Source organism: Suillus paluster (genome assembly GCF_016628075.1).
Source record: "Suillus paluster strain FC165 chromosome Unknown EDB91scaffold_573, whole genome shotgun sequence".
Lineage (NCBI taxonomy): Eukaryota > Fungi > Basidiomycota > Agaricomycetes > Boletales > Suillaceae > Suillus > Suillus paluster.
Genome location: NW_024538133.1, coordinates 1 through 12,219, shown reverse-complemented (window position 1 = coordinate 12,219; position 12,219 = coordinate 1). Strand labels below are relative to the sequence as shown.

The 12,219-nt window shown below is 48.9% G+C and overlaps 3 protein-coding genes across 3 annotated transcripts; 1 reads left to right on the top strand and 2 right to left on the bottom strand.

The window, feature by feature from the left end:
* Positions 1 to 1,774: 1,774 nt before the first annotated feature.
* On the top strand, positions 1,775 to 6,405 carry EDB91DRAFT_1090328 (uncharacterized protein; the record flags this gene model as incomplete). The annotated part of the gene is made up of 12 exons (XM_041316634.1): positions 1,775 to 1,933; positions 1,966 to 1,979; positions 2,065 to 2,179; positions 2,238 to 2,672; positions 2,723 to 3,462; positions 3,802 to 3,838; positions 3,887 to 4,266; positions 4,313 to 4,441; positions 4,496 to 4,611; positions 4,666 to 4,836; positions 4,895 to 5,508; positions 5,563 to 6,405. 12 exons carry the CDS (start codon positions 1,775 to 1,777, stop codon positions 6,403 to 6,405), a joined length of 3,753 nt encoding a protein of 1,250 aa, XP_041168384.1.
* A 3,145-nt stretch (positions 6,406 to 9,550) lies between these two features.
* On the bottom strand, positions 9,551 to 9,835 carry EDB91DRAFT_1037186 (uncharacterized protein; the record flags this gene model as incomplete). The annotated part of the gene is made up of 1 exon (XM_041312826.1): positions 9,551 to 9,835. A coding segment is annotated over one exon (285 nt), but the record flags the coding sequence as incomplete, so codon positions are not given.
* A 1,099-nt stretch (positions 9,836 to 10,934) lies between these two features.
* EDB91DRAFT_1232358 (uncharacterized protein) lies at positions 10,935 to 11,613 on the bottom strand (the record flags this gene model as incomplete). The annotated part of the gene is made up of 4 exons (XM_041321067.1): positions 11,392 to 11,613; positions 11,299 to 11,342; positions 11,124 to 11,245; positions 10,935 to 11,072 (listed from the first exon to the last, which is right to left on the bottom strand). The coding sequence occupies exons 1-4, from the start codon at positions 11,421 to 11,423 to the stop codon at positions 10,935 to 10,937; spliced, it is 336 nt and encodes a 111-aa protein (XP_041168382.1). The 5' UTR covers positions 11,424 to 11,613.
* Between the last annotated feature and the right edge of the window lie 606 nt (positions 11,614 to 12,219).

Sequence of the window (12,219 nt, the reverse complement as noted above, 5' to 3'; positions counted from 1 at the left end):
CTACAGACCTATGCTGAGGAAAAGAGCAATCACGTCTCAAAGCTTGGATACGAGGATTTGCTCTTTTCCTCAGTTCAGGTGGAATACCTGAGATACCGACTCATAGACGCAATGAGGAAAGAGAAATCGGGGTCTCAAAGCTTGGATGAGGATTTGCTCTTTTCCTCAGCTCAGGTGGAATACCTGAGATACCATCTATTCCGCCGCATTCAAGACCAAAGACGAGCGCACTGAGGGTACTCTCAAGCACCCCTTAGTTCAACAATACGCTGCTGTGAAAATTGGCAACATTCTAACTGCAGTATTTAAAAGTCACGTGACTTATTCGCACAGACGAGCAGGGTGGTGTTGCTATTTGGTGACAAATCAAAACTAAGTTACATTGGCGGCGCATCTTTCTGTCTAATTGAAGAAAAAAAACAAAGGTGTGACAAAGCCAATACAAGGCTACCGCAGAGGGGCCCTCTCTGCGGCAGTCTAGTACTGTGTAATACAGTAATAAAAAGTAGAGCGAGAAAAATATAGCTAACTAAATAACATAATCTGTGAACCTCGCTGGCAATCAGTATCTGCGAAGCGAATATCAAACAAGTTACCTTTGAATGTCTGAACAAGCCAAAGAAACATATCTGTGAAGCGCGCTGGCAATCAGTATTTGCGTAGCGAATATCAAACAGGTTACCTTTGAATGTCTAAACAAGCCAAAAGAAACATATCTGTAAGCTGCGGTCAGCCTTTGGTCAGAGGCAGCGATACAAGTTACCTTATGGTGGAGCGGTTGTCATCCCTCCAGAGAAAATACAACACAAGGATTGTGGGAGGAGGCGCACCATTGTGGACACTTAAACCTCACAAGCACAACGGTGGTTGAAGGAGGGGCGCACCAATGTGGACACTGAATCCTCTCCAAGCCAAGCCCCCAGTACTCAATGATAAAAGAAGGGAGGAGAAGTGCGCCAATGCACACATACATCTCCTCCCCAAGCCAAGCCCTCAGTACTCAATGGTGAAGCAAGGGAGGAGAAGTGTGCCAATGCACACATACATCTCCTCCCTAAGCCAAGCCCCCAGTACTCAATGATAAAAGAAGGGAGGAGAAGTGCGCCAATGCACACATACATCTCCTCCCCAAGCCAAGCCCCCAGTACTCAATGGTGAAGCAAGGGAGGAGAAGTGCGCCAACGCACACATACATCTCCTCCCAAAGCCAAGCCCCCAGTCCTCAATGCTCAATGATGAAGAAGGCGTTCAGTAAAGAGATGGCTGAAAGAAAGACATACCTTAGATCTATAGGCGCCTCAATAGTATACCAAAATAACTAGAAAGGTGTTTAGTGGAGAGACGGTTCAAAAAAGACAGACCTTAGATCTGGAGGCACCCCAATAGTGTCCTAAATTGTCTAGAAAGAAGGCGTTCAGTGAAGAGACGGTTGAAAAGAGACGTACCTTAGGTATCCACAAATCAACCTATGCAACCAAATTAGAAATAGAATTAGATTTGAAAGACGCATACCATGCAGTAGGGAATGAGTGCTCAGTGGGTTGTTAGCCACTTACACAGCTGCAGTCTGTGTAAGTGGCTAACAGGGTGAGCGGACAGAAGAGATGTGGTTTGAAATTGAACCGTGTGAAAGTGTTGCGCTGGACTATATGTTCAACATATTTGATGTTGTTTGTTGCGGCAAATGCCGGTGCAACCACAACACGATCACATGACTGGTTGGTTTGAAAATTCGTAAAGTCCTTTTTGCTCTACCATTTCTTTTCCTTATCCAATGCCGCCTAAAAAGAGCAACACGGCCAAGAAGTCTTGCGGCGGTTCTGCCCGGAAACTTTTGGCACCTGCCGGCTCTCCTCCGACGCCCGCAGGATCAACATCGTCCGCGCCATCCTTAGAGCCAGAGGACGCTAGGATTCCAGAAGAACACAGTATAGTAAGTTGTTTTTGCTTCTTTCTAGTGTTCAGTTGACTGACTGGAGGTCAGTGGTGTTTGATCTGTCTTGATGGCGCGGAAGGTGATGTTGTACTCTTTGAATGCAACGCCTGCCCCCGCGTCATGTGCAGCAAATGCATTGAGGTGCCCGAGGCGCACGTCGATGCCGTCCGACATCCGGACATTATATTTTTATGTCTTTCTTGTCACTCATTGCGGACGGTTAAGGAGCCCGCGCCATATTTTGTGAGTCTTCTTTGTCTTATTCAAATGTTCTATTGATTGACTACTTAACTTTGTTCAGGGCTTCTACCGTAACGTTTTGCCAGGGGAAGGAGGAACGCCTGTACTCCCAGGCTTCCTACAGTTCAACGGCAAGTATGAGCTGGCGTCCAACTCCATCTTGGCAGCCACACCCCTCGCCATCGTCCATTTTGCCCTTGGCGCCAAGTACACAATCTCCACACCCATTCCACTCCTCTCGCATTACCTCGACAAGTACTACCCCAACGGTGGGTTTCTGTACGTCGAGATCTCGTTCGACGTCGCCACCTATACGAAGATCGACAAGTACACCCGCGACCAGGTCGAAACGGTTGCTAAGCTCGTCCGTCACCTTGGCTCAACTGGTCGGGTCTTTGCGTTTCTCTCCAACCATTCGGAAGAAGACAGCGGTTGGCTCTATGCAGGGAAGGAGGGTCGAGGTGAGGGAGAGTATGTTGCGATGGAAGTTCAGCATGTAAGTTTTAAAATTTTGACGCTTCAATATTATTAATTAATCTATTCTAGGTTCTCTCCACAGTGTTGAAGCCCTACGCCAGGATCCTCAAGTCCGCACACATCGTCTTCCTGGTCTGCGGTTCTGTGGTGGCATACAAGACGCCCTACACTCAGCTCAAGGAGTCCGTTCTTCAATTCAACTTCGCATCTGCAATTCTCTTTTCCGCAGCTCGCTTTCAACCCCTTGTCGCCACTAATTTCTTGGTCGCCATGGCGGAACTTGTTGCGATTGAGCAACTCAGCATCCGCACTGTATTTCCGACCCTCCTTAGTATGTCAGGCGGTCTCGGTCAACACACCAGCGTCATCCTGATGACTCCCGTCAACATTGATGGTTGCTGCAAGCTGGAACTCACTACATTCGCGCGCGCTCACACTCAGACTTCGCCTTGGGGCGTTCCTATTCCTGCGCAATGCCCCCAATGTGGCTCTACCAAGAGCTGGGGTGAGAGGGTTGCTGTGACAGTTTCTGATGAGAATCATGACGCGCACGCCTCAGCCCAAGGCTCTGTTTGCCAGTACATCTACACATGCAAGTACACCAACTGTGGTAGCACGCAAAAGTTGCCGTGCTACAAGTTTTCTGTCACCAAGCCTCCTGGGTCCATCATCAACAATGCCAGGACCAAGAACTGCGCTTGGTTCAAGTCGCCTTCTACTCATTTTGTATCTCAGTCTTTACCTGACTCTACCCAAGGCAAGCGCAAGAATGAGACAGCGTCTCCTGGGACTGCAAAGAAGGCGCGCAAGTAAATTATGTATTTACTTGACACTGTACATAATTTGAATTGATTGAGGTATCACTTTGTCACACGTGTGATTTCGTAATGACGCGTCTTGGTTTGCATGCACGTGATCGCGTCTCCTTCAAAATTTCAACTCTTCGGCCTGGTCTAAGGTTACACGACGCATACTCACCCTTACCAAAAGCTCCTGACTTACGTTTTCTTGTCATCAATGGCTGAATGGTATGCTTCTTGGGAGGGAGTACTGACTCTCCACAAAGATCAGTTTGTAAATGGGAAGAATTCCCGTCAGAATCTCCTAAGACAGATCCGCAATGAAATTGTCGCAATTCATCGTACAAGACAGGATTCCGAGGATTTACCAAAGGGATTGAAAAAGGTACTGTTTTGTTGAGTATATAATGATACTGATATAATTGTTATATAGGCTATCAGGAGGTACTACCTCCAGTTCTTAACGGACACTGATGATCGACGTGCTGAGCAAGAGGTCTTGGGTGATGAGCCGGAGGAAGAACCATCTGGCGTGTCCCCTGAGGACAGAGAATTGGCAGCTCGTCCTAAGGATGCAGGGTTCTACAAGAAGGAGCTTAATGCTTGGGACGTCGCGCAGAAACTCTTCAAGCAGGAGATGGACGACTACGATAAGGAGCAGCAACAGAAGAAAGGCGTGCAACATTCTATTAAGTATAGGACTGGACATGCGAGGGAGTGGTTCAACAACATGACCTCTGCACATCAGAAGGAAGTTGAGGAGGCGAGGGACAAGTGGAATAGGGAAGGTGCCCCAGCAGAAGCACAGGCGATGTAAATTGCCTTTTTTTTTCAATTTCTACTATAACAACATTGATAGGTATCGAAAGAAAAGCCTCAAAAAAGTTCTCGACGATTTTACAGAACAGATAAGGCGTTCTATGGGTTGCCGAGTCGTGATGTTAGTCAGTCACAAGAAAAATGCCGATCAGACTTTAAGTGTCAAGATGTGAGTATTTATCCACTCTCCTCAGGGTAAAATAACAATTTTATTGTTATTCAGTCATGAGTCTCAGCCTGTCAATCACAAGAAACCGTTTAGCCTGAGTTCTCGAGGAAGCAAAGAGTGGACGTCCGAAGGTTTTGAAAAATTTGCCGAGTGGTCGAAGGAAGAATTCTGTAAGTTCTGTATTTTTGGGGATTGGTTCAGACTGCTCAATGACCGCGTATCAGACCCCACCAATGATGATGATGACTCGTCCGATGAAGACAGTAAAGATGGAAAAGATGCAATACCTGAAGTCATCTTGGACGAGCACGGGTTTGCAAAGCTCCCTTCCCGTAAAGGAGTGGGCCTCAAGGGGCAACAAGAATTGGTTCGGCAAATTTTTCATGCATCTTACAGTGAGTCGCTGATCACTTCATCTGTTGATTTTAACTTGACTCAATTTCCGTTTTTCAGAAGTCTTCACTGGTAGCAAAAAGCCAGTACCTTGGCTCTCGATTGCCGGCAACCTTTTGGTGTACCTGGATCCAGACTCCATCCCTGAGGGTTTCGTCGTGCAAGACCCGTCTCATTTGAAGGCGCAGGAAATAAACCATCTTTGGGGCCATTGGGAAGCCAGGAAGGCTTCGAAACAGAAACTGGTTATTTTTGTCGGGGCCGTGAGTTCCCACATGAACAAGTCCCTGCTCGTCAATGCTGTTTATGTAGGCAAGAAACAATCTAAAAAGAAGTATGTACCAGTCGACACTGATGATGAAGAGGAGGCTTCAGCTGCGCCTACATCCATGAAACGTACAAGACAGCTGGCCGAGGCTAAGGCGTCCTCCAAGCCCAAGGCCAGCACAAGGCCCACCAAGAATTCAAGACCGCAAACCCAGGACAGCTCCGAGGATAGCTCTGATGATAATCTCACTCCATCGAAAGGGCTGGTTAAGCGACCATCAGTTGGTCAAGAAGTCGTGCGCACACCAGCCACTGTGCCAAAGAAAGATCGGATGTCATTCTTACGGTCTCTCAGCAGCCAGGACGAATATCTGCTTTTGATTTCGCATCTTGGTGACTTGAAAAAGGTACGTTTTCGATTAATACCTGGATTGGTGAAACTTGATACTCACTTGACGCAGGAACAAAGCTCTGAGGCAATGGAATGGCCCGCTTGGGCGACATGGAGTTGGGACAGATCACACCTTCCGAATAGTGTGCACTCAGACGAGCGTGAGTTGAACAAGTTCTTGGAGATAGTCGTCTCTGCCAAGATCTCTGGCTTGGTATCAGCCATGGGGGTTAGCCTAGGTCTTGGGATGCTGCTAAGAGAATGCAAGCGAGTTATCGAATATGAGGAGGACGAAGCTACCCCGAACACCCCCTCTTACCTTGGCACCTCTATTTTGAGTATCAAGACCCACGACCTCGTCATAGAGGCAATCAATACAGCCAGAGGTGGGGTTACGCGGATGCTCAAGGCGAAGGAAGGACAACATGCAGCCATTGCTGAGGCTGCTGCTGGTGAAGAACACGGAGCTGATACTGCCATTCAGACCATCTCAACCAGGGAAGAGAAAGAGGATGAGGGGACGGAAATGGAGGCAGATGAGTTGACAAGGAAGCTTGACAAGGAGTCGTGGGAGGTGGAGGAAGAGAAGAAGAAAATGGCGATGCTACAGGAGGACATGAGAAAGCTGGAGGAGAGAAAGCGAGAGCTGGAGGAGTACAACCAGAAGCTGTTGAAACTGGTGGAGATCGAAAAGGACAGTGGTGGTAAGGATGATATGGAAGATAAGGAACAGCGTGGCAAGGAGGAGAAGGCTGAGGAGGAGGAGGAGGAGGAGGAGGAGGTCGTCGTGCAGAAAGGGAAGAAAAGGGGAAAATCTGGGGGATCTGGAAGACCATCCAAAAAGGCTACCACTGACAATATTCGTCGATCCAGCAGATCCAGGAAACCCTCCAAAAAGGCCATGCGAAAGTGACCTAGCATAGCACATTGAATTCTTGCTGTTTTAACTCATAGATCTACTTGATATTACTAGGCAAAGCAATATACATGATGGGGTGGCCGGTATATAGTTTACAAGGCCAGCCAAGACTTTATACCTGATTTTATAAGTGGGGCTGGCCAGTACTTACCCTACATGGCCGGCCAGTACCTTTGTACATGCTAGTACCTGCCCTATGGGCTCGGCCTGGCTGAGCTGGCCAGTACCTGCACTGTGCACTCGGCCGGCACTCTCATACACGATTGTATAAGAGTGCTGGCCGGAGGCTGGTTCTTGGTAGCATTCGGCCGGCACTCCCATACACGCTTGTATAAGAGTGCTGGCCGGAAGCTGTTTCCTGGCAGCTGGCCAGTACCTGCCCTGTGCACTCGGCCGGCACTCTCATACACGATTGTATAAGAGTGCTGGCCGGAGGCTGTTTCCTGGCAGCATTCGGCCGGCACTCCCATACACCATTGTATAAGAGTGCTGGCTGTGTTTCCTGGCAGCTGGCCAGTACCTGCCCTGTACACTCGGCCGGCACTTTTGTACACTATTGTATAGGAGTGCTGGCCGGAGGCTGTTTCCTGGCAGCAGTCGGCCGGCACTCCCATACACCATTGTATAAGAGTGCTGGCCGGAGGCTGTTTGTTGGCAGCTGGCCAGTACCTGCCCTGTGCACTCAGCCGGCACTCCTATACACGATTGTATAAGAGTGCTGGCCTGAGGCTTCTTCCTGGCTGAGCTGGGCAGTAAATGCCCTGTGCGCTCGGCCGGTACTCCTGTACAGTCACGTGTAGGAATGCTGGCCAGTACTTGTCCTACATGGCCGGCCAGTTCTCGCTCTACACATTCCTTCGGTACCTAAGCAGAGTTCAAGGTACACTGGCCGTGCCCACTTCTACGAACCGGCCAGCCACATATCTACCTGGCCAGGCCGGTGCTGGCTGGGACATATTCTACGGCCTTTTGGCACATCCGGGGCACCACTTCTACATCCAATGTGACTGAAGGGTCTGTCACAGGCTCATCGCCACTCCATGTCCGGGTACCTCGTGCTACTCAATGGCGGACCCGTAGCTTGGAGCGCACGTAAGCAGCCCATAATAGCGTTATCGACAGCTGAGGCCGAATACATCGCCCTGACTACTGTCGGGCGCGAGATCTTATACCTCCAGTTGCTCCTTGAAGAGTTATACGAACCTCCCACTCTCCCTATACCGATCTACTGCGATAATCAGGCGGCCATTGCACTCGCATCGAACAACAAGTTCCAATCCCGTACTAAGCACATCGACCTTCACTACCACTTCGTCAGATCACATGTCAAAAACGGGACCTTCAGCCTCACCTATTGCCCTACCGAGGATAACATCGCCGACGCCTTCACGAAGGCTCTCCCGCGCCCACGCCTTCAAAGGTTGAGAACCTTGATGAGCCTGGATTGCGCTCGAGGGGGAGTGTTGGACTCTGGATGTTCGGACGACGGACCGGGTGGAAGCCTAGCGACGTCAGAGTGAGACATGACGAGCGCAACCAGTCCATACAGCGAGACGACGCATTGACGTCGGCCGAGGCTGTCGAAATTAGTTTCTTTTATCTCTATGCCATTCGTCATTTACCGTTACTATACTGACTTCGTATAAAGTGTCGAGTTCATCGTACGGGCATCTCAGTTTCTTCTAGACACTGAGATGTAAGCCGTTTATGTTTTTCTTATTACTATACAGATCGCTAACGAAACGTAGATACATTGTTTTCTCAGGTACTTTACATTGTGCTACGCGAGTTTCTTCTAGACACTGAGATATACATTGTTTTCTCAGCTCTTACTCCGCTCCCGCTCGACTGTGATCACCACATACCCGTACCCGCCAAACCCGTCAGCAATGAACCGCGGTGTTACCCGTACCCGTGCGTTTCCCTACACGCAACGCTTCCGTCCACGACTGCCACATCTATCACACCATCAATACCATACAACTAACCAGGTGTCAAATTCAATCTCAACGGCATGCCAGAAATTAATGGCGGTACGAACACAAGGTCGTGAATGGTACAGTCTGTCAGTCATAGGACGGGTACTCATCGCAAAACTGCCCCAACACAATCCGTTGGTCATGCAGGTGGAACGCGTACTTGATATCCTTGCGCAAGTACCGCTTCTGCAGAATTACTCGCAGTGGACTTGCGGAGTGTGGATGGTTGAAGCCTGTTGAAGCACTAGCTTAGCAACTGCGAGGGGAAATAAAGACGTTCGGCGAAATGGTCAAGGATAGTGTTTTGAAGGGTCTAGGTTCAACGCCCAGCTGTGTAGTAACGATCTGCCAAGTATCGATATCGGGGTTCGTTGAAAATGAGGAGACTTTGCCATGTACAAAGTATAATTCACAAGAAGATACCTATGATGCTGTGATACTTGTCGTATCAAGATGACCATTGACATATCCACCGGCCGTGTGGATAGCTTGCCTCGATTTATCTGGCAAGGACTGGTGATAAGTATACATCATGTCATTTTGGTCGATGTTGCTCTTGGCCTGGAGGATTTATGATATATCTTTCAATCTTCACTTACTACAAGCTGTACACATGGTTTAGGGCTACAGGCGCACGTTGTGTTCTCCGGTTGAACTCGATGGTGCAATGCTCGAGTTCTCCCTTGGAAGAGGCGCGTCCAACGGCTTGTGGCCATTATCACCAGACCCAGATCCGCCACGCCTATCATTTCTGCTTTCTAGTTCAGGAGGAAACTCATAATGAGCACTAGTAGCATTAACAATGCTCCGCGCTGAGAGCGCTAACTTGAGCATAAATCTTAATAATTGCAGCAAGGCTAGTGGAGTACGCTGTACTAACAATGTTTCGTTATTCTCTTCAATTGCCTGCGCTACATCTAGGTCCTCTGCATAGTCCTGAAGTTGTTCTTGCGTACGTCAACAATTAAAAGGAAAATTACGGGAAAAATTGGCTGGGCCGGCGCCAGGTCCTGGTATTTGTAATTTTGGAGACAAAATCATCGGCGTTTGATGCGCCTTCCTCGGTGGTCGCACTTCCACCTTCTCCTGGTTTTGATGATAGTTCCCGCACAATTTTGATCTTCCAATGACGATGGTGATCGAAACCGAGTACTCCCAAGCACAACACCACCCTCCAGATCTTTGGATGTATCCTGGGCGGCTTGAAAATGATCCAGAAACCATATCTTCTCCTTGAAATAGGCCTCGGGGCCTGCAGTCGCCCATGCATCGAAAGGGCGAGTTTCCGGTGGTAGGAGTACTCCCTTCCTGCAACGCAAGCAAACCCACACGAGAACCCACACGAAGGACTCGAGATCGTGACCATATAAATGTTCAACTTCGCCTCGTTGACCCTCTGGGGTGAGAAGATCAAGCGTCATGAACAGCACTGTGCCCGTGCGCTCGTTGCACTAAGGACCTTGCATAGTCGCCGGTGAAGATAAATCGTAGCTGCGAAAGACACGCATCAGAACGCCCTCGTCGGTCTTGTAGTACATCATGTTGGGAGGGCTGACATTTTGGTGGTGCACTCCTCCCATCCAGAGATCACGATGACCTGCGCATTACGTCAATGGAAGTCCACCTAAAGGAAATGAGTCACATATGTGAGATACATTGACGCCACACATTGAAAAGGTATTCGCCTTGGAGCTCGATGATGGGTCGGAGCTTGCGGGATACGGTGATGTAGAGCACGCGACTGCCCCTGATCTGTTCTGGAACACCAAGTGTCTCCAGGATTGCGGATGTGAGATTCTCGAACTTGTGGTACCAAAGAAACTGAGGAACACGGTCGTCCATGGTCTTTTGCTTCTCTGCGATCTCGGAAACCTTTCTTAACATGTCCGACTAACTAATCTGTTGCTCCTCTACCAAGAAGATTTTGACCACAATCCAATCTTCTTGGACTCCCGGGAATTTCTTGGATTTCTTGGTGATATGTTCGTCCTTTCAGTCCGTAGTGAGTCACTCTGTCTTCGTCGCTGGTGTGCAGCACAAGATCCACGTTTCCAATTTTGAGTTTCTGCAAAGCTTCCTTCTCAACTTCTTTGAAGTGCTTGTTTCGACCCCAATCCTCGAGCTTGAATCGCTGAAACGCATAAAACAGCACTATGAATCGTGGGAGATCGTCGATGAAGTCGATGCCCGAGCATTGACTAATGCCCTGCCGATCATGATACCGGACCCAGACAAAATTATCTGCGAAAGCCATGGTAAAAATACAGTCATTAAACAAATGGGAGAACAACAGACCGACGACAACAATATCGAGGAGATTATTGACTGCGTCATTGGCTGCGAATATCTCAGCAGCGTAGAGTCCTGTCTGGACAGTTACATCTAGCTGGGGGTCCGTGTCATCGACCTTGGCTCACTTGCCGGAGGATTGCAAAGGTTCCGTTTCATTGCGCTTGGAGCTGCTGGACTCGGCGGTCCGGGAACTCGGAGTAACATGGGTCGAATGGCGCGTAGCTATGGCTGAAGGTTATCGATTGTGTTGGGCTAGAATCTTGTGATGATTTCGATCACAGAATGAGCGCAGTTGACGATGCCCCCATGTGACCTGTAGTTGATTGCCAATTGAAACATCGTGGGCTGGCAGAGAGATGCTACAGTGGAGTTGATAGAAGTATTTTGCTGCTGTAAGAAGATATCAATTCGGACCCGGAAGATAAGTTATTGTTCGCTGACCTCCACACAGCAGAGGAACGCTTTCAGATCGTCGAACCTGAAAGAACTCCCGGCAGAGATTGTCTGTGCGGTATCTCCAGCCCAGAACAAACCGTCTGGATTCCTGCATAGTTGCCTCAAGACTACAACAGAAAGTTCAAAAGGGATCTTCGTCATTGAAGTGATGGCTACTTACAGAGTGCGTCGATCAGAACGTTGGCTTGCGCTTCGTCGACGTACCTGGCGCAGGCGGTCAGGAACTGGCTACGCTTGTGGGGAAAATACGTACAGATAATCGCGGATATCATTGCTGCTACACATCTCCACAAAGACTCCTTGTTTTTGGACTTGGGATGTGGGGTGGGAAATGTGCTCGTGCAGGCGAGCCTGGAAACGTGCTGCAGAAGCTACGGAGTTGAGCTGATGCCTACTCCTGCGGAGGTGGGGAGAGAGCAGCTAAGGCAGATTAAGAAGCGGTGTAGGATGTGGGGACTTTCGATAAGAGAGGTGGAGTTAGAAGAAGGAGACATGCTGACTAGTCCAAGAGTCACTGAGTTGCTCACCTCAGGTGGATGTTGTGCTGGTTAATAATGTGTTCCAGCAGTCGCGTCAGTGAATTTCTTTTATTTGTGCCTCGTTTCTTGATTTACATAAAAGAGGGCGCCATTGTTATTTCCTTGAAGACATTCATTTCCTCTCTCAATGCACGCGTTACTGAACGCAACGTTAGTGAAGATGCCTATCTTCTTCATACATTTTATCTCATGTGAATTTCCCAGGTGGATGATATAAGCGCGATCTTTGACGTCTCTGAACGATCCTACCGCTCTGGCAGCGTTTCATGGGGTAGCGGAGGTGACTCGTATTATTTACATCGAGTCGACCGGGCAGGTTATGCGGGCATCAAACAACAGTTTGAGAACCAGCGCGCGAGGAGTGCGCGTGTATGGTGTAACACCTGCACATTTATTATTTGCACGTTCCGCACCTTGCGCGGTGCGCGTTTTCGTCAAAAATTGCGCGTTGTCTTTTTATCAGCTGATTGTTTCTACAGCTAGCAGGCCAAGCCACTATATCACGCTTAGCGATGATATCTACAAGCACAACACAGACGAGT